The sequence below is a fragment of the Silurus aristotelis genome, assembly GCF_946808225.1.
Source record: "Silurus aristotelis genome assembly, chromosome: 5".
Taxonomy (NCBI): Eukaryota; Metazoa; Chordata; class Actinopteri; order Siluriformes; family Siluridae; genus Silurus; species Silurus aristotelis.
Window position 1 is genome coordinate 5,545,332 of NC_139578.1, and position 18,836 is coordinate 5,564,167.

At 38.5% G+C, this 18,836-nt stretch overlaps 1 protein-coding gene across 9 annotated transcripts in view; it reads right to left on the minus strand.

The window, feature by feature from the left end:
- Positions 1 to 3,897: 3,897 nt before the first annotated feature.
- rasal2 (RAS protein activator like 2) overlaps positions 3,898 to 18,836 on the minus strand; it is an 85,614-nt gene continuing 70,675 nt past the window's right edge. For 4 of the 9 annotated variants that reach the window (XM_083541636.1, XM_083541634.1, XM_083541631.1 and 1 more), the window contains exons 13-18: positions 18,361 to 18,560; positions 17,356 to 18,205; positions 16,704 to 16,835; positions 16,281 to 16,483; positions 14,196 to 14,283; positions 3,898 to 5,242 (exon numbers count right to left, since the gene is read on the minus strand). In XM_083541636.1, the coding sequence (XP_083397762.1) occupies positions 5,075 to 5,242; positions 14,196 to 14,283; positions 16,281 to 16,483; positions 16,704 to 16,835; positions 17,356 to 18,205; positions 18,361 to 18,560 (1,641 nt within the window). In that variant the 3' untranslated portion in view covers positions 3,898 to 5,074. The remainder of the gene's footprint in view (positions 5,243 to 14,195; positions 14,284 to 16,280; positions 16,484 to 16,703; positions 16,836 to 17,355; positions 18,206 to 18,360; positions 18,561 to 18,836) is intronic. The other 5 variants (XM_083541635.1, XM_083541630.1, XM_083541637.1 and 2 more) reach the window with 4 other exon arrangements.

The window sequence follows — 18,836 nt, forward strand, 5'->3', positions numbered from 1 at the left end:
CCCAAAAAGACTCCTGGCTGTATTAGATCAAAAGGGGGCTTCTACTAAATACTGAGCAAAGGGTCTGAATACTTAGGACCATGTGATATTTCAGTTTTTCTTTTTTTAATAAATCTGCAACAATGTCAACAATTCTGTGTTTTTCTGTCAGTATGGGGTGCTATGTGTACATTCATGAGGAAGAAGAATGAACCTAAATGATTTTAGCAAATAGCTGCAATATAACAAAGGTCTGAATACTTTCCGTACCCACTGTATATGCTGCCTCTGAGTACATGTATAAAGGTCAATTTGAGAGAGTTTATGTTGCTAAAATAAAAATAAATAAAGTTATAAGCAAAGCCAGCAGCATAAGATTTTCGTTTTTGTAAATTCACAATTATACACATTTATGGATCGTGACAAAAAACTGCAGGATTTTTTGTGGAGAACTTTTAACATAAAGTCCAAAAGGGTGTTGTTTATGCAAAAATTCATTTAAAAAGTAGTGCCCAGACGTGGGAACGAAAATCACTTTCTAGCCACTTTTTCCTAGTTAACCTTATAGCCTAAATTAAGAAACCTGACCCTGAGCCATGTCAGCTGTCCAACTACAGGCCAAAATCAAATCTCCCCTTTATATCCAAAACTTTCAAAAAGGTTGTAGCACAGCAGTTATGCTCACATCTGCTTTTGAATAAATTTTTTTTAAATGTATCAGTCAGGATTTAGGCCTAATCATAGCACAGAGACGGTGCTAGTTAAGGTGGTAAATGACCTGCTACTGGCCTCTGATCAGGGTTTTGTCTCTTTACTTGTTTTGTTCGACCTTAGTGCAGTTTTGGACACCACTGATCACACTATACTGCTTGCTAGACTTAAGAACGTCGTTGGAATAAAGGGAACAGCTCTCTCTTGGCTCAGGTCTTATTTGGCTGATCGCTATCAGATGTTGATGTAAATGGTGTGTTCTCCACACTCTCTGAGGTAAAGTTTGGTGTCCCTCAAGGATCTGTCTTAAGCCCACTGCTTTTCTCTTTATATATGCTGCCTCTGGGTGAAATTATACATAAACATGGTATTCGATTCCATTGCTATGCTGATGATACACAGTTGTATATTTCATCAAAGACAGATGAGAGAGATCAGATTAACAATGTTGAGGAGTGTTTAAAGGACAGTAGACAGTGGATGCTTGATAACTTTCTTCTTCTCAACTTAGATAAGATGGAAGTACTTTTACTAGGACCACATGCAGCTAGAAGCAAACTTTCCGATTCTTGCTTTTGTTACATCTAGATTAGACTACTGTAACGCTTTACTGTCTGGGTGTGCAAATAAGGGCATAAATAAGCTTCAGTTAGTTTAGAATGCAGCAGCAAGAGTCCTCACTAGATCTAGAAAATATGACCACATCACCCCTGTTTTAATCAGTCTACACTGGCTCCCAATCAAATCTCACATTGATTATAAAATACTACTACTGACATATAAAGCACTTATTGGTCTCGCACCACAGTATCTGAGTGAACTTGATCCTCCACGCCTACTTAGATCAAAAGGTGCAGGCTATCTGTTGGTTCCTCAAATAATGAAGACTACAGCAGGGGGCAGATCTTTCTCTTATAAAGCCCCACAGTTATGGAACAGCCTTCCAACCAGTGTTCGGGACTCAGACACAGTCTCAGTGTTCAAGTCGAGGTTGAAAACATATCTATTTAGTCAAGTCTTTTATCAGTAGATTTTTTCTTAGGTAAAGGCGCAGATCTGGAGGGATCATGGATATAGAGTGTTTGGTGAACTGGGATATTTGTATGCTGTCGTCCCCTCACTCTCACACGTTCACTCAGGTTTGCTGACGGTGGTGTGGTGGGTCCCTCATGTTGGTGTTACCTTCTGGTTCTCCCTTTTAGTTATGCTGCCGTAGCGAGGCTTGCCGGAGTCTTGCACAGTGACATTAACTTTCATACAACAATAAAGACACAATAATTCATATCCTTCTCTTCCTGTCACTTCTCTCTCTCTCTCTCTCTCTCTCTCTCTCTCTCTCTCTCTCTCTCTCTCTCTCTCGGTCTAGTTAAACATGCTTCTGAGGCTCCAGTGACCACTGTTCCTGCCCCTCTCCCCTCTGTGGATCTTCCCACTGCGTCCAGGCCTGCCTCTGGATAGTGTTCTCTTCGACTGGAGGCCCCTCTGTGCAGCTTGGGATGGTTTCTCATCAATGCCTTGGGTGGTTCCATGAAATTCTGGAGTAAGAACGGGAGCTTCGAGGATGGATTGGACTGTAGTTAATGTCAACAGTCTGCTACATTGACTCAGGACCACTTTTCACTTCTGATCATCACTGTACACAACATCGTATGATATCAAGGCTTTAAATATACTAGTGGGACAACAAGGAGGGGCAGCTAAAGTGAAACTGCCCGAAAAGATTAAAGACTGGTACCAAGTACACAGTGCTGTTCCACATGTCACCTTAATGATCTGGAAAAAATTGAATCCAAAGATCTAGGGCCAATGGTTAGGGAGGCAGATCAGATAAGAGAGTGGGTGCCTACTAATAATCTGTACATACACTTGTCTCTGGATAAAAAGTTTCTTAGGATATTGCAGTAAACATTTGAACATACAGTGGCCTTGATGTAATAATTAGCAAACAAACAGAAGTACAGGTGACAGTTGGGCTAGAAATTCAGATGCCACAACTCACAGAGAATGTAGAAACTGTTGAGCAAGAAATTCAGGAAATCTTGAAAGAAGTTTCAGTTCAATTATGGTCAAAACATCCAACAAATGTTGGAATAGTAAAATCAGCAGGACTAGAGAAAATCCAGGTAAAGCCAGATGTCTAATTGCCATATCAGAGACAGTATCCCTTGTCACAACAGGCCATAGAAGGTATAAAACCCACAATTCTGGGATTATTGGAAGTAGGAGTCCTAATCCCCACAAAAAAGCCTTGCAACACTCCGATTTTTCCAGTCCAAAAACCAAATTCAAATAAGTGGAGACTGGTCCATGATTTGAGGCCAGTTAACCAAATAGAGATGCAGAGTGGCTAGTTGGAAGCCTCTTCTGAGTGCAAAACCCATAGAATCCCACCAGGCACATTAAGGATTTCAAGATTATTGAGGCTGATAAAACCAAGATTAAACTGTTTGATCCCAATTCTAAATGTCATGTCTGGAGGAAACCAGGCACTGCTCAACACCTACCCAAAACCATCATGATGTAGGGAAGTTTTTCTGCAGCATGGACAGGGTAACTGGTCAGGGTTGAGGGAAAGCTGAATAGAGCAAAGTACAGAAATATTCTCAATAAAAATCAGTTCCACAGCGCTCAGGATCTCAGTCTGGGCTGAAGGTTCACCTTTCAACCAGATCCCTGACTTGAACCCCTGAAAGTGGCTATCCACTGACACTCCCCATCCAACCTGACCTAGCTTGAGAGGATTTGCAATGAAAAATGAAGCCTTTGAATTGTTGACTAAGGTGCTTTAACCAAAGGGTACTTATGTACATGTGATATTTAACTTATTATTATAATTTTTTTTATATAAAAAAAAAAAGACATTTCTAAAATTCAGTTTTTCAATTTGTCTTTATGGGATACTGAGTGTAGATTAATGAGGCAAAAAAGTGTCTGAATACTTTCTGAATGTGCTGTATAATAACCTCAGAAATGCTATGCTAAAATATTTCTAAAGAAAAGTTGGTAGAACATGGTTACTATCAATCTTTGATCAGAACTGGCTCGTAAAGCAGTATGCAATTTTAACAGTAACCATTGTGTTTTTAAAATAATATATGCTGATGTGGAACATAATATAAGAAGGGAATTCCATGCACTGAAACAATGTAAATATAAATTTTTTTAAAGAACACATTAAATTCAAACTCAAATTAAAATAATCTAACATTTGAGTCTCAACCACTTTATTCCCTGCAATCTTGTTATAATGTTACAAAACAGTGACAATGGCAAAAAAGCATTTGCTACAAAATAGATTATATCAACATGAAGCCATTGTGGCGTAACAGTGTGATTTAACAGTAGTCATTGGTAAACGTTAAATAAGATAGCAAACAAGCAGGAATTTGAAACTAACTGATGATCCAACAGAATATCTATTTGACCATCTGTATAAAGCAGCAGGAAGTTAAGAGTGCCAACTTTGGTTTAGTTAGGTCTATTTATTAGGCTATGAATAAAATGAAGAAAAAAATAAAATATTTCCTAGTGCTAGCTCAACACTGTAGACTGCACTTAACCTACATTAACATCAAAGGGAAAAGCAGAAAACATACTTAATAGACTATCTGGCCAAAATTAGGTGGAAACCAGATCATCACACCCATATGTGGGTCTTCCTAAACTGTTGCAACAATGTGTCCACAAACCTGTAGTCATATAGAGTAGCAGGAAAGGTAGATGACAAATCTAATTAGTATTTTCAATCATACATTTTTTCACTGGTGTAAAGCTAAAATGACTCCCTCTCTCCCCATAACAACTAGGTGATTTATGTACTAAACTTGCCCATAAATCAGAGAACATGAAATTAAAAACAAGAAAATAAAACTAAGAATTCAAATGGGAGATCAAAAGCATAGAAAATTTTGGTTATAAAATTGAGTGCATAAACCTGCCTTCTATTTGTGTGCCCACATTAGAAAGCACTTCAAAACTCTTCCGTCTGCATCCATAGCATTTGTCTTCTAAAACAGTCCCATTATCTTATATGTACACATCCTCAATGACAAATCAGTATATCAATCCTTAAAATCTTTTAATATTGTAGTCTTAACTCACATGTATGGCATTTTCAGTATTTAAAACATAAAATCACTGATTTAGAGTGATAGTATATCTCTAAACAAATTAAAAATCCTCTAAACAGAAGCACTGAATACTCCATTATGTACAAATCTGATGCAAGATACAATATATAAACATTTTGTAACCAGACATTCCTTAAAAATAATTTTATGTAGCATGGCCACCGACTCTGCATTTTAGTCCAAAGTCTATGTAGAGATAGTGATCCCATGTCTAAGAATTAAGTAACACATTTTGACAGGTGCAAACATCCTGATCAGCAGCCGCTGTTCTTGAACTCTCCATTCTCAGTGATGGAGAGCTTGGTAGGATTAGCGGGTGAGAGGCCATTGCAAAGGTTGTGCATGCTGTAGCGCTCTTTGACCTGACTGAGGGCGCTCATGAGGCGAGAGTTAGCAGCGTCAAGGGAGCTGATCCGCTTTTCCTATAAAACAGACACAAACATGTTGGTCTCTATTAAAATAATTAAAAGAAAAGTGTACAAAACATTTATTTTTACAATCACAAAATGAATAAGCTAAAAGATGGACATGAGTATTGTTGGACCACAGCCTTGGTGCATTTGTTTAAAGAACTGTACTCTAAGACAAATGTACATTATTGACAAACTTAACATACAAATAGAAAAGGTAAACATGAAAACATGCAAGATCAAAGATTTATTGCAAACTGCAGACAACTGGGCTGGGGGGACAAGAGAGGTAGGATACAGCACTCTGAAAAGCAGCCAAAGCTCAAGCACACAAGCTAAGTGTGACTCCTTTAACACACATTTTCCAATATAATCATAGTAAAAACTCACAACTAGGGCTGCACGATTTGAGAAAAATGTCTTGTTGCCATTATTGTGGTCAATATTGCGATATGCGATATAATAAATGGTATCATGAGTCCACTTGATTGGTTTTAAATTATAAAATTTTTTACAAAATGAAATAACATTTGCATTAATGCAAAAATCTTTTCTCCAAGGTACAGCAAAATTTAATAAAACAATAAATAAAAAAATACAAAAGTGCAAAAAGTGAGTAAAAAATAAAAGAAAGCTCGGTCTGTTTAACCATCACCTGTTATCTCTTTCTTTCAACCCGGAGTGAGATCTGTTACAGATTTATCATATTGCCACCTGATGTAGCAACTTTCATTTAACAAATCTTGCACAGTTCCTCTCTCTGCTCAGTGATGGCGATGTTAAAGCTAAAATATTGCCATATAACAGAGGAAGCGTTTTTTTTTTGTGTGTGGCTACCAGCCCAGTGTCAGGCTGCTCTGCATCCATCTTCACCTGATCTCCGTGCCGCACAACGGAAAGTCACGTGACCACACACGCCACACGTGCACTGCCTAAACTGAGACAATCTGGGTTTTTTTGTTTTTTTAGCGGCGTGAAAATCGCACAAGCTGACATCGCGATTGTGATACAATTAATCGTGCAGCACTACTCACAACCAAGCAAGTATTAATACTTTGACCAAGTAAGAATAATGAATAGAATAAGCCTAGTTTAAGAGAAATGAATTGATCCTTGACCACAATGTCCACCTCTCAGCTGCAGAAAGCAGTCTTTACCATTTATTACATTGTCAAACTGCCATTACATAAGTGTTAATACAATGGACTGAATAGAAAATACCCAAAACACAATGAAAATTCATGATCACTGGGCAAAATGGCCGTTGTAATAAGTCACAGATACATTTGTGACTAATTACAACGCCCATTTTGCCCAGTGATCTGCCATCTGTACAAACTGTTCCTAAAATACATGACATGAGACAATTAGACAGTAAATAAACAGCATTATATATATTTGGTTTCCTTTATGAGCCTGTTTTGGGTTTATAGTACTTATTGTTTATTGTTTGCTGAACCAGAGCTTTAAATCCCCTAGTGCTGAGGAAAATGATTTGTAAAATGCTATTGAAATTGGGTTAAACAGGGGTTTTGGTCCACTTCAGAAAAGTGATTCTGTATAGCTGTATGTTAGTCTTCATAGTGTTAAAATTTTCTTCTGAATGTTATGTGATTGAAAATACCTTTTTTTCTCAAATGGACAGCATTTGCTGCTGTGTGCTGCTAAGGACTCCCTGCACTGAGTTAATGTCATTATATGTCTGATTCTTAGTAGAAATAAGAGTACTGTTTGCATACAATGTCATTAATCATTTAATATGTTCAGATGCAGTTACTTCATTATTATGGCAATGTACAGTATCTCACAAAAGTGAGTACACCCCTCACATTTCAGCAACCGTTTTAGTAAATCTTCTCAAGAGAAGACGATACTATAGAAATAAAACTTGATATATTTTAGAGTAGTCAATGTGAAGCTTGTATAGCAGTACAGATTTACGGTCCTCTGAAAATAACAACATGCAGCCATTATTATATGAAAAATTTGTATATTTAAATTATTATTTTAATATAATTAAAAATATTAATAAATAAATATTAAAAAGGCAAAATAAAAATCTTTAGTGCAACAAACGTTTACTCATGACTTCCTTTCTTTACTCAGATAATAAATAAATAAACTCCACTGAAAAATACTTTGTAATCAGTAAACATTTGTTTTACTGATGCGTCAAGTCTTAAATCAGCACCATAATCAAACGCATGACATAATGCACACATCAGACAATTAACCCTCTGAGGTCAACAAATGCGCTGATGCGTTTTGTGGCATTTTTTCCTCATAACGCCGAAACAAACTTAAATTACTCTGTCTTTTTTTATCATACAGATAAGAGCAATACATCATTTGAATCTGTAAATTTGTATTATTTTAGATTAAATATTTTAATCGATTGACAGCCCTAATATTAATATAACGTGATTTCTAGTTACCAGCGTGACACTAAAACAGATAGTAGTAATAGGTACTTTTTTACTTAGGTACACGTCAGAGCTAAAATTTCTTTACTTTAACTTGATTAAAAAGGTATAGTCAGTACTTCAACTTTTACTGGAGTATTTTAAAACATGAGTATATGTACTTCTACTTGAGTGGAGGATGTGTGTACGTTTGCCACCTCTGATTATCTAGCACTGCTTAATCATCCTGGGCATAGAATTCACCAGAGCTGTACAGGTTGTTGCTGGGATCCTCTTCAACTCCCATAATGACATCCCGGAGCTGATGGATGTTAGACACAAGGCGCTTCTCCACCTTCCGCTTGAGGATGCCCCACAAGTGCTCAATAGAGTTCAGGTCTGGAGACATACTTGGCCACTCCGTCACTTTCAGCTCCCTAAGCAAGGCAGTTGTCATCTTGCCGGTGTGTTTGGCGTTATTATGTAGGAAACTGACGTTCGGCCCAGTTTCCGAAGGGAGGGAATCATGTTCTGCTTCAGAATATCACACATGTTGGAAACCATGTTTCCCCCAATAAACCGCAGCTCCCCAGTACCAGCACTCATGCAGTCCCAGACCATGATGCTACCACAACCATGCTTGACTGTAGGCAAGATTTTTTGCATTGTGTGGCATACAGTCTGAGCAAGCGGACCTTCCAATTCTGCAACCTCTAAAGCAATGCTGGCAGCACTCGTGCGCTTTTTTTTTTTTTTTTTTAAGTCAGCTTCTGCACCTGACACACAGCTCAAGGACTCAACTTCTTTGGTCGACCTTTCCGAGGCCTGTTCCGAGTGGAACTCATCTTAAAAAAACCTCTGTATGACCCTGACCACTGTACTTTAACTCAGTTTATCGATATAGCCTATAGCCTCGGCCATCTTTGTGGACAGCAAAAATTCTAAGTTCTAAATTCTAAACTCTAAGTTCTTTGACATGAGGTGCTATGTTGAACATCCAGTGGTCAGTATGAAAGAATTGTACTCAAAGCACCAAACTTTAACTGATCTAATACAAGATACACAAATTTGTATGGTCCTGTCAAGTTGGACAAAAACATAAACATGATGAATGTGATGAACATGTGGCTTTGCACGGTAAAGTGACCCACTTAGGGTGTACTCACTTTTCTAGTAAGTATATAAGCAGTGTTGTGCTCGTAACTAAAAAATAGTAACTAGTTACAGTTACTCGTTACTTCATTCAAAAAGTAACTCCGTTACTTTGTTGATTACTTTCACCAAAAAGTAATGCGTTACTGTTAAAAGTAACTTTTTAGTTACTTTTTTAAAGAACCTTCTTTAATGTTCCCATTAATGCCCTTTTATGCGTTATGATGTATACAAACACAAAACTGACTTAAACACAAAGTAATTTTTAAACACTATTTTATTAAAGTCAGACCAGCACAAACTGAATATATCACAAGGATTTCTGAAATAAATAACAAAACAAGCTAAATAATATATTCACAATCAAAAACTTAAGCGGCTTCTGCTGTTGTGTTGAGCTCTTAAAAATGTTCCTTTCACAGCTGAAGTATGAAAACTATCAACAATGTAGAACAGAACAGTGGGTTAGCTTCTAGCTTCTAGCTCCTCAGGCATGGAGGTCCTGGAGGAGCTTCAACAGATTGGAGTTGCTGTTTGTCGCAGTAGATACGAGCTTCGAATCAGAAAGACACAGCTTACATTTGACTTAAAAGTTTTTGTCTTTATACTCAACTAAAGTGAAATAATGAGCATATTTCCACTTTGAGAAATTCGTCTTGCTCTCGCCTCGACTCGCCATTACTGCCGCACAGACCTAAATAAACGGAGACACGCCCACAGTGTGTCTTCTTCCTGTTTACAGTGGTTCATCCACCAATCCTACAATGTGTCTTCTTCGTGTTTACAGTGGTTCATCCACCAATCCTACAATGTGTCTTCTTCGTGTTTACAGTGGTTCATCCACCAATCCTACAATGCGACGCTGCTGTAAACAGGTTAGGCTGTAGTTTACACTTCAGCCGAAATTCATTCATTTAAAAAAGTAACGGGTAACGCACCATACAGTAACGGTAACGAAGTTACTTTATTTTTAAAAGTAACACGTTACAGTATTACTAGTAACGCGTTACTGCCCAACACTGTATATAAGTATATAAATATAAATAATATAAATATGTTTATTTTCTATAGAATTGCCCCTTAAGAAGATAAATTAAAATGGTTGCTGAAATGTGAGGGGTGTACTAACTTTTATGATATACTGTACACCAGAATTACATAACCTGCTACTGGATGTTGGTATCTGTACATTTTACATGTGCAGGTAAAGGAGTGTGACTTTGCCTGTAATGGAATCAATGCAACCCTAGTTACAACAATTTATTTAGTATTTGAGCATTTCAACCTTTATCCTAATCACTCTTGTTTCATAAATTCCATGTGTATACTTCTGTTTGAACTCTTCTCGACTATAACTGCTAATTTGTTTGCAGTTTCAACTTTTGTGTAAAGTAGAGTTCCTTGATGTTAATTTTGCCGCTTCCTTTTGGAGATATTTTTTTTCCATCTTAAACCAAACCTGGTGTATTTAATGTAAGCCATGATACAAACTGCCTCTAACTTTGTTTTAGAGACATCAATACCCTACTGAAGAGAAAAATATTTGTTAAAAATGCAACCTCCTGCTTAAATGAAGGAGTCAAAGCACTATGTTAGATTTACAGCAGACCACATTATTATTATACTAGACCCTTAATATATTTATTATTATGAAAAGCAAATACTTTTGAGTATGTCACTCCTTCCCTTTTTCTAAACTGTATGTAGGAAACTGTACTCTTGATTCTCACTCAGGGGTTAAACCTGAAAACAAAAAAACTGAAGTTGTAGCCAGGCATGGATGTTGGGTTTGGGTGGTGCTCACAAGCATAGCTGTCGTGCTGCAGTTCCAGAGTGTGATGCACTACTCATACTTGCCTGCGTACATAACCTGAGCACGTTTAGAGACCTGCATTTGAGTGGGACACAGTTACAACAAGCCCTCAGCCTCTCTCTGTCTCTCTCTCTCTCTGTCTCTCTCATAAATTATTTATATATATATATATATATATATATATATATATATATATATATATATATATATATATATATATATATATATATATATATACACAGTAAGGAAAATAAGTATTTGAACACCCTGCTATTTTGCAAGTTCTCCCACTTAGAAATCATGGAGGGGTCTGAAATTGTCATCGTAGGTGCATGTCCACTGTGAGAGACATAATCTAAAAAAAAATCCAGAAATCACAATATATGATTTTTTAACTATTTATTTGTATGATACAGCTGCAAATAAGTATTTGAACACCTGAGAAAGTCAATGTTAATATTTGGTACAGTAGCCTTTGTTTGCAATTACAGAGGTCAAACATTTTCTGTAGTTTTTCACCAGGTTTGCACACACTGCAGGAGGGATTTTGGCCCACTCCTCCACACAGATCTTCTCTAGATCAGTCAGGTTTCTGGCCTGTCACTGAGAAACACGGAGTTTGAGCTCCCTCCAAAGATTCTCTACTGGGTTTAGGTCTGGAGACTGGCTAGACCATGCCAGAACCTTGATATGCTTCTTACAGAGCCACTCCTTGGTTATTCTGGCTGTGTGCTTCGGGTCATTGTCATGTTGGAAGACCCAGCCTCGACCCATCTTCAATGCTCTAACTGAGGGAAGGAGGTTGTTCCCCAAAATCTCGCAATACAGGGCCCCGGTCATCCTCTCCTTAATACAGTGCAGTCACCCTGTCCCATGTGCAGAAACCCCCCCCCAAAGCATGATGCTACCACCCCCATGCTTCACAGTAGGGATGGTGTTCTTGGGATGGTACTCATCATTCACTCATCTTCCTCCAAACACGTTTAGTGGAATTATGACCCAAAAGTTCTATTTTGGTCTCATCTGACCACATGACTTTCTCCCATGACTCCTCTGGATCACCCAAATGGTCATTGGCAAACTTAAGACGTGCCTGGACATGTGCTGGTTTAAGCAGGGGAAGCTTCCGTGCCATGCATGATTTCAAACCATGACATCTTAGTGTATTACCAACAGTAACCTTGGAAACGGTGGTCCCAGCTCTTTTCAGGTCATTGACCAGCTTCTCCTGTGTAGTTCTGGGCTGATTTTTTCACCTTCCTTAGGATCATTGAGACCCCACGAGGTGAGATCTTGCATGGAGCCCCAGTCCGAGGGCGATTGACAGTCATGTTTAGCTTCTTCCATTTTCTAATGATTGCTCCAACAGTGGACCTTTTTTCACCAAGCTGCTTGGCAATTTCCCCGTAGCCCTTTCCAGCCTTGTGGAGGTGTACAATTTTGTCTCTAGTGTCTTTGGACAGCTCTTTGGTCTTGGCCATGTTAGAAGTTGGATACTTACTGATTGTATGGGGTGGACAGGTGTCTTTATGCAGCTAACGACCTCAAACAGGTGCATCTAATTTAGGATAATAAATGTAGTGGAGGTGGACATTTTAAAGGCAGACTAACAGGTCTTTGAGGGTCAGAATTCTAGCTGATAGACAGGTGTTCAAATACTTATTTGCAGCTGTATCATACAAATAAATAGTTAAAAAAATCATACATTGTGATTTCTGGATTTTTCTTTTTTTTTTTTGATTATGTCTCTCACAGTGGACATGCACCTACGATGACAATTTCAGACCCCTCCATGATTTCTAAGTGGGAGAACTTGCAAAATAGCAGGGTGTTCAAATACTTATTTTCCTCACTATATATATATATATATATATATATATATATATATATATATATATATATATATATATATATATATATATATATATATATATATATATATATATACACACACACACAAACACACATATATATATCTTCTTCCTCTTCTTTCGTCTCCATACCCCTCTGTCCTCTACATCTGCCTCTTTCACACCAACTACCTGCATGTCTTCCCTCACCACATCCATGAACCTCCTCCGTGGTCGTCCTCTTTTCCTTCTTCCTGGCAGCTCCACACTCAGCATTCTCCAACCGATATACCCTATTTCCCTCCTCTGCACATGTCCAAACCATCTCAATCTCACCTTCCTTACCTTGTCTCCAAAACGTCCTACATGCGCTGTCCTTCTAATACACTCATTTCTAATCCTGTCCATTGTGGTCACTCCCAACAAAAACCTCAACATCTTCAGCTCTAAAACAAAAACATCGCAGGTCTCACCACAGTCCTATAAACTTTCCCTTTTACTCTTGCAGACACTCTTCAATCACAAATCACTCCTGTCACTCTTCTCCACCCACTCCACCCTGCCTGCCCTCTTCATTACTTTGCACTGTTGACCCCAGGTACCTGATCTCCTCCACCTTCTCCACCTCTTCTCCCTGTAACCTCGTCCATCAACCTGTCCATCAAACTGCCAATCCTTGATGCAGTCCATCCTTCACCTTGAACCAGTCTGTCGTTCCTACTGCACACTTCACTGCTGTCACACTGTCCTCATACATGTCCGGCACCACCCTCACATACTTCTCTGACACACCTGACTTCCTCATACAATACCACAACTCCTCTCTTGCCACTCTGTTATATGCTTTCTCTAAATCCACAAACACACAATGCAACTCCTTCTGACCTTCTCTATAATTCTCCATCAACATTCTCAAAGCAAATAAGGCATCTGTGGTGCTCTTCCTCGGCATGAAACCATTCTGCTGCGCAAAGATGTTCACCTCCTCCCTCAGTCTGGTTTCCACTACTCTTTCCCATAACTTCATGTTCTGACTGATCAACTTAATTCCCCTGTAGTTACTGAAGGTCTGCATATCTTTCTTATTCTTAAAGATCGGTACCAGCACACTTCTTCTCCATTCCTCAGGCATCCTCTCACCTTCCAAGATCTTGTTAAACAACCTGGTTAAAAACTCCAATGCCATCTCTCCTAAACATCTCCATGCTTCTACCGGTATGTCATCTGGTCCAACCGACTTTCCACTCTTCGTCCTCTTAATCGCTGCTCTCACTTTCTTCCTTCCACCATCGCCACATCATCCAACCTTCACTCTCTTTTATTTTGCTTGTTCATCAGCTGCTCAAAATCTTCTCAACACACTCTCCTCACTAGTCAACACATTTTTATCTCCATCCTTTATTGCTCTTACTTGCAGCACATCCTTACCAGCTCGGTCTCTCTGCCTTGCCAATTTGTACAAATCCTTTTCTCCTTCCTTAGTGTCCAACTTCTCCTACAGCTCCTCATATGCCTTTACCTTGGCTTTCGCCACATCCCTTTTTACCTGCTGCCGCATCTCCTTGTACTCCTGCCTACTTTTCTCATCACTCTGTCGATCCCAATTCTGTTTTGCCAACCTCTTTCTCCTTATGCTTTCCTCATTCCACCACCACATCTCTTTGTCTTCCTTTACTCCAAGTACCATAAAAACATCAAATATACAGGTGAACCTGGTGACAAATGTTCATGATTGCTGCTTTACCTACCTGTGCATCTATGATCTTCTGCTTTGCATCTATAACTGCCTGCATCTCTGCATGGTCTCTTTTCAGCTCCTCCTCCACTATCATTAACCTGTTGTGATTTTATATATATATATATATATATATATATATATATATATATATATATATATATATATATATATATATATATATATATATATATATATATATATATACACAGAGAGAGAGAGAGAGAGAGAGAGAGAGAGAGAGAGAGAGAGTGAAAAGGGGATGTATTGACATATCTTTAAATGAGAATTCTGTGAAATGCCACAGTAATAAGAACAGCAACATGAGGAGAGAAGCAAAAGATTCCGAAATAGCATGTATTGCACTAATACCCAAGAAATAAACATTAAAGCAGATTTAACATTATCATAACATTTAATTGCAGCATGTGCAGAACAGCAAAAAACAGAGCATTAAAATTTTTTTTTTACTTCAAATTAGATAGAATATAATGGATAAAATAATTTGTAATAGAATGAAATGGAATGCAAATTTTGTCAATATTATGACACAAAACTAAATATGTTAAATAGTAATAACTTGACTTGGACCATGCCATTTGTAAAGTTTGAGGAAAGGGTTTAACCACAGGCATATTTTATTTCAAATAGTAATTGAACACAGATCTGATATTTCTCAACAACCAAAATAATTACACATTTTAAAGGTCATAATGCTGCATATTGCATCTGTAAACTGTAACTGTGTATATCGGAAACAAGTAACTACTGCTATAGGATACACAGACAAAAAAATATTTTATTTACTTTTAGGGCTGTTGCTGATTATTTTAGTAATTTTAGAGTATTTTACCGATTATTTCAACAATTAATCGGGTAATCGGATAAAGAAGATAAGACAATCAAAATATAAATACATAAATAATATAAATACATACAAAAATTATAAATAAAAATTTTACTTAATTTCTCTTTGAAAAAAAATAAAATAAATAAAATTAAATTAAACGTATGTTTTAGTTTGAAATTATCCCAAACTTTGGAAACTTTGTCACTTTCTTTGGACTGAATCCTATGAAAGCCCGTTTCTGCCACATAGAAAAAAAGTTATGCCTAATTCAGATGTTTTTTTCTCACAATTCTGCCTTTTTTCGTAAACATGCGACATTTCTAGTGCATCCACTAGACCCATGTTGTTGGCCTGAAGTATGAAGGTGTATGAACGAGGCCTCCTCTGCTTTACCTGTCTTGTTCCGTCTCCTCCAGAGCTGATTGTTAGACAGAGTTCTCTAAAGAGATCGGAATCTTAGTTTAACACCAAGCGATTCTATTGATCGTAAATTTTTTTGGGTTTAACGGATGGTGCCTGAGTAATAAAGTTCCATGAGAACTGCTCTGCTCCGTGTGCAGTTAAATAGACTAAACAAAAAAATTTTGTAATTGAATTACTCGAGGAATCGTTACAGCCCTAATTACTTTACTTAGTTATTTATTTGATAAACCAGAATTGAATCCTGAATCTGAAATTGAACATCAAGAACATCAGGAACAACAACTAAAGCAGGATGTGTCTATATGGTAAGTACTGAACAAAGTTATCACTCCCTCACATCCAAAAACACAGTTCTTGGAGACATTCTTCTCAAGCAAGTGCTGTACAGCGCTGCCGACAACTTCAGTCATCGAATAGAGCACAATGATTGGCATTCTCTTTATCTCGCTCTGGCTACTGTGTGAGCATGCTCTTCTGGAAGGAGTGCCCATACAAATAATTACACCCTTCATGATGTCATGAAAGCCCATACTTAAAAAAAAAAAAATAATAATAATAATAATAAAAAGATCAATAAAGTTTACAGAACCTATACAAATCCAGCAGGATGAATCTGGCACAAAAATATGTCTGTCACAAATAGATTTTTAAACTTTGGTCTTGTTTAGCATGAGAATCCATCCAACTCTTTAACACTGTAAATAAATTTAACCCCCCTTTAAATAGTTGTGGCCTTTACAATACATAAAAATGTCAGAGTGACCCATCTGAAAACTGAGTTTGACATTCACTTTGCATTGAATTTAGTATATTGTACACACATACCTGCAGATAATGCTCTTCATTTGGCTGTCTTTCTCTTCCTGTTGCCGGTGCAAACGTTCCTCACTTTCCTCCAGGCGAGTCTTGTACTCCAGCAACAGCCTCTGCATTTGCTGCTCTTGTGCCACAAGCCGCCGTTCATACTCTTCTAAGCGGCGACCAGACACACGCAGCCTCTCTTTCAGCTTAATGATCTCTTGCTCATACTACATTAGTTAATAATAGTAAGAAGAAAAGGAAAATATTACATCTACATTTTTATACATATAAGGGTGAAAATAATTTATTGATCAATTACTGTACAGTCTGTTAAGCATCATAATAATAAGTAAACATTCTTTTGTGATGTCATGCCAAATTGAAATATCTTAAAATGTTTTGGGCTTTTATTGGAGCAGTTTTGTCTCTAGAAGCTTCGATGAGTACCTTCTCCACATGCCTGCTTTCCTTCTTGCTCCTTCCTTCCTCCTCATCCTCCTCGTACTGGCCATTATTCAGGACCCATGCTGCCGTACGCTCCACAGGGGACATGGTGACTGACTCGACAGGAGAGTGAACCTATGGGCGCACACACACACACACACACACACACACACACACACACACACACACACACACACACACACACAGAAACAGACACACATAGTATATAGTTTATACATAATATATAGTTTAATATATTGAAATTCTGTAAAGCAAAGATGCTTTCAAAAATAATAAAATTAACAGGTATGAGGTTGACAAAGACATGGTTTAACTTAGGATGCTGTGGAACAAGTCAAGTGTTCTGCACATAGCACAGACTTGACCTAAGAAAAAAATATTCAGAATGATTTGAAGCATGCACTGTAGACTTGGCCTTCTTGCCAGACATCAGTACCTGAATTTACTTATGCTCTTGTGTCTAAATGGGCAAAAATTCCTAGGGTCACATTTTAGAATCTCTTTCCTAAAAAAATGGAGGCTGTTATAACAGCAGAGAGAAAACAACTATATCCCTGTCCATGGTTTTAAAATGTGATGTTAAATCAGGTGTCCACATACTTTTTGCAATACATATAAAAATGAATGTGCATACCTGTCTGTTAGTTCTGTTGCTTGGAATGGGACTGTCTCGAGAGCAGAATGACTGCTGTCTGGAGCAAGCTTCACTTTGCTGTTGAGAGTCTGTATGGACACTGCTGCTGCTGTGCTGTGAGGTGCCATGTGGTAATGAGCGTGACATCCCTTCATTTGCCCTACTTTGCTGTTCCACCTTTACAATGTGAGCTGTACCCGCACCACTCTGCCTAGCCACAGCCATTACTTGTGGCCCTGACTGGGTGTCAACTAAAGCTGTATGCCAGCAGAGAGAGTGTTTTTCCTCCTCTTCCTGATTAGTGGTGGAGGGCAAACCTTTCCTGGGTGTATTGCTAGGGCTGACACTGTGTGAGCTTGCTGTGCTCAGGTTCTCTGAGCTGGAGTGGACCTGAAGCAACACCTGTGCTGAGTGCAGTGCGTGAGTGTTGCTTAGCTGGTATACAGGGTTCTTAAAGCAGAGTGGCTGTAGACTGCGCTGCTGGCTCAAAGATGGTTGCAGAGGCCGACGTACTTGTGGTGCACTCTGAGGTATGTTTTCCCTTAGTGTGACCACTTTGGCCTGCTGTTGCTGTGGATGGTGATGATGGAGGTGTGGGAGAGGGGGAGGAAGTGGGCCAATGGATGCTTGTGAACCTATGCGGCCTATTCTTGATTGGGCTTCATGAAGAAGCTGAGAGTCCTGTAGGTCCATCAGGGAGATGCTGCGCCCATTAGGGAGGTGGCTCTTTTGCTCCTTGTCAGAGAAGCTCATGCTATGCAGGGATTGCTGTTGGCACTGTAAGGGGGGCTTTTCATGTGACAGAACATCTGCATGTTCATGAACTGGAAATTTTGCATTCTGAATTTCACTGTAAAAATAAAAAATAAATCACTAAAGTCTCTAATAACTGCTCAGCTAACGCTGCATATGTAAGCTATTTAAAGCAATTTTAAATCCTCTTAGTCTAGCAAATCCTATTAACATGTAGCAGGAGCAGGTTTTCTTACAGGTAAGGCTATTTACCTGCCATCTGGGTCTTCAAATATCCTCTGCAGTCCTGAAGAGACACTGCCATTGATGTTGTGGGTGGAGCCGTGATCTTGGAAGTGTCTCAGCTGCTGCTGGATTGGTGTGGGGCTGGACAGTGACCGTGTGATGTCACCCAGGATACGGGGCAGAGGCCCCAGTTTGGCCACTGTTGCCTGCAGGAAGGAATTGTCACCCTGGGGTTGGTGTGTTTTTTCAGTCCAAGTGGTTTAAGGAAGGAGAGGGCCAAGAGACACCATAATGCATTGGTGGTGGAACAGCAGAACCATGGAGACACATTACGTCAGGCAGAAAAATAGAGGGAGCAAAATAAGAAAGGTGAAAAAAAGAGAGAAAAGAAGATGGGAATGGGGACAAAGAAAACAAAGATTAGGAATAAATAGAAAAAGTAATACATGCTTGCAAAAAATATGAGCCATTCCAAAATAAACCAATTAAAATGGTGGAACTGA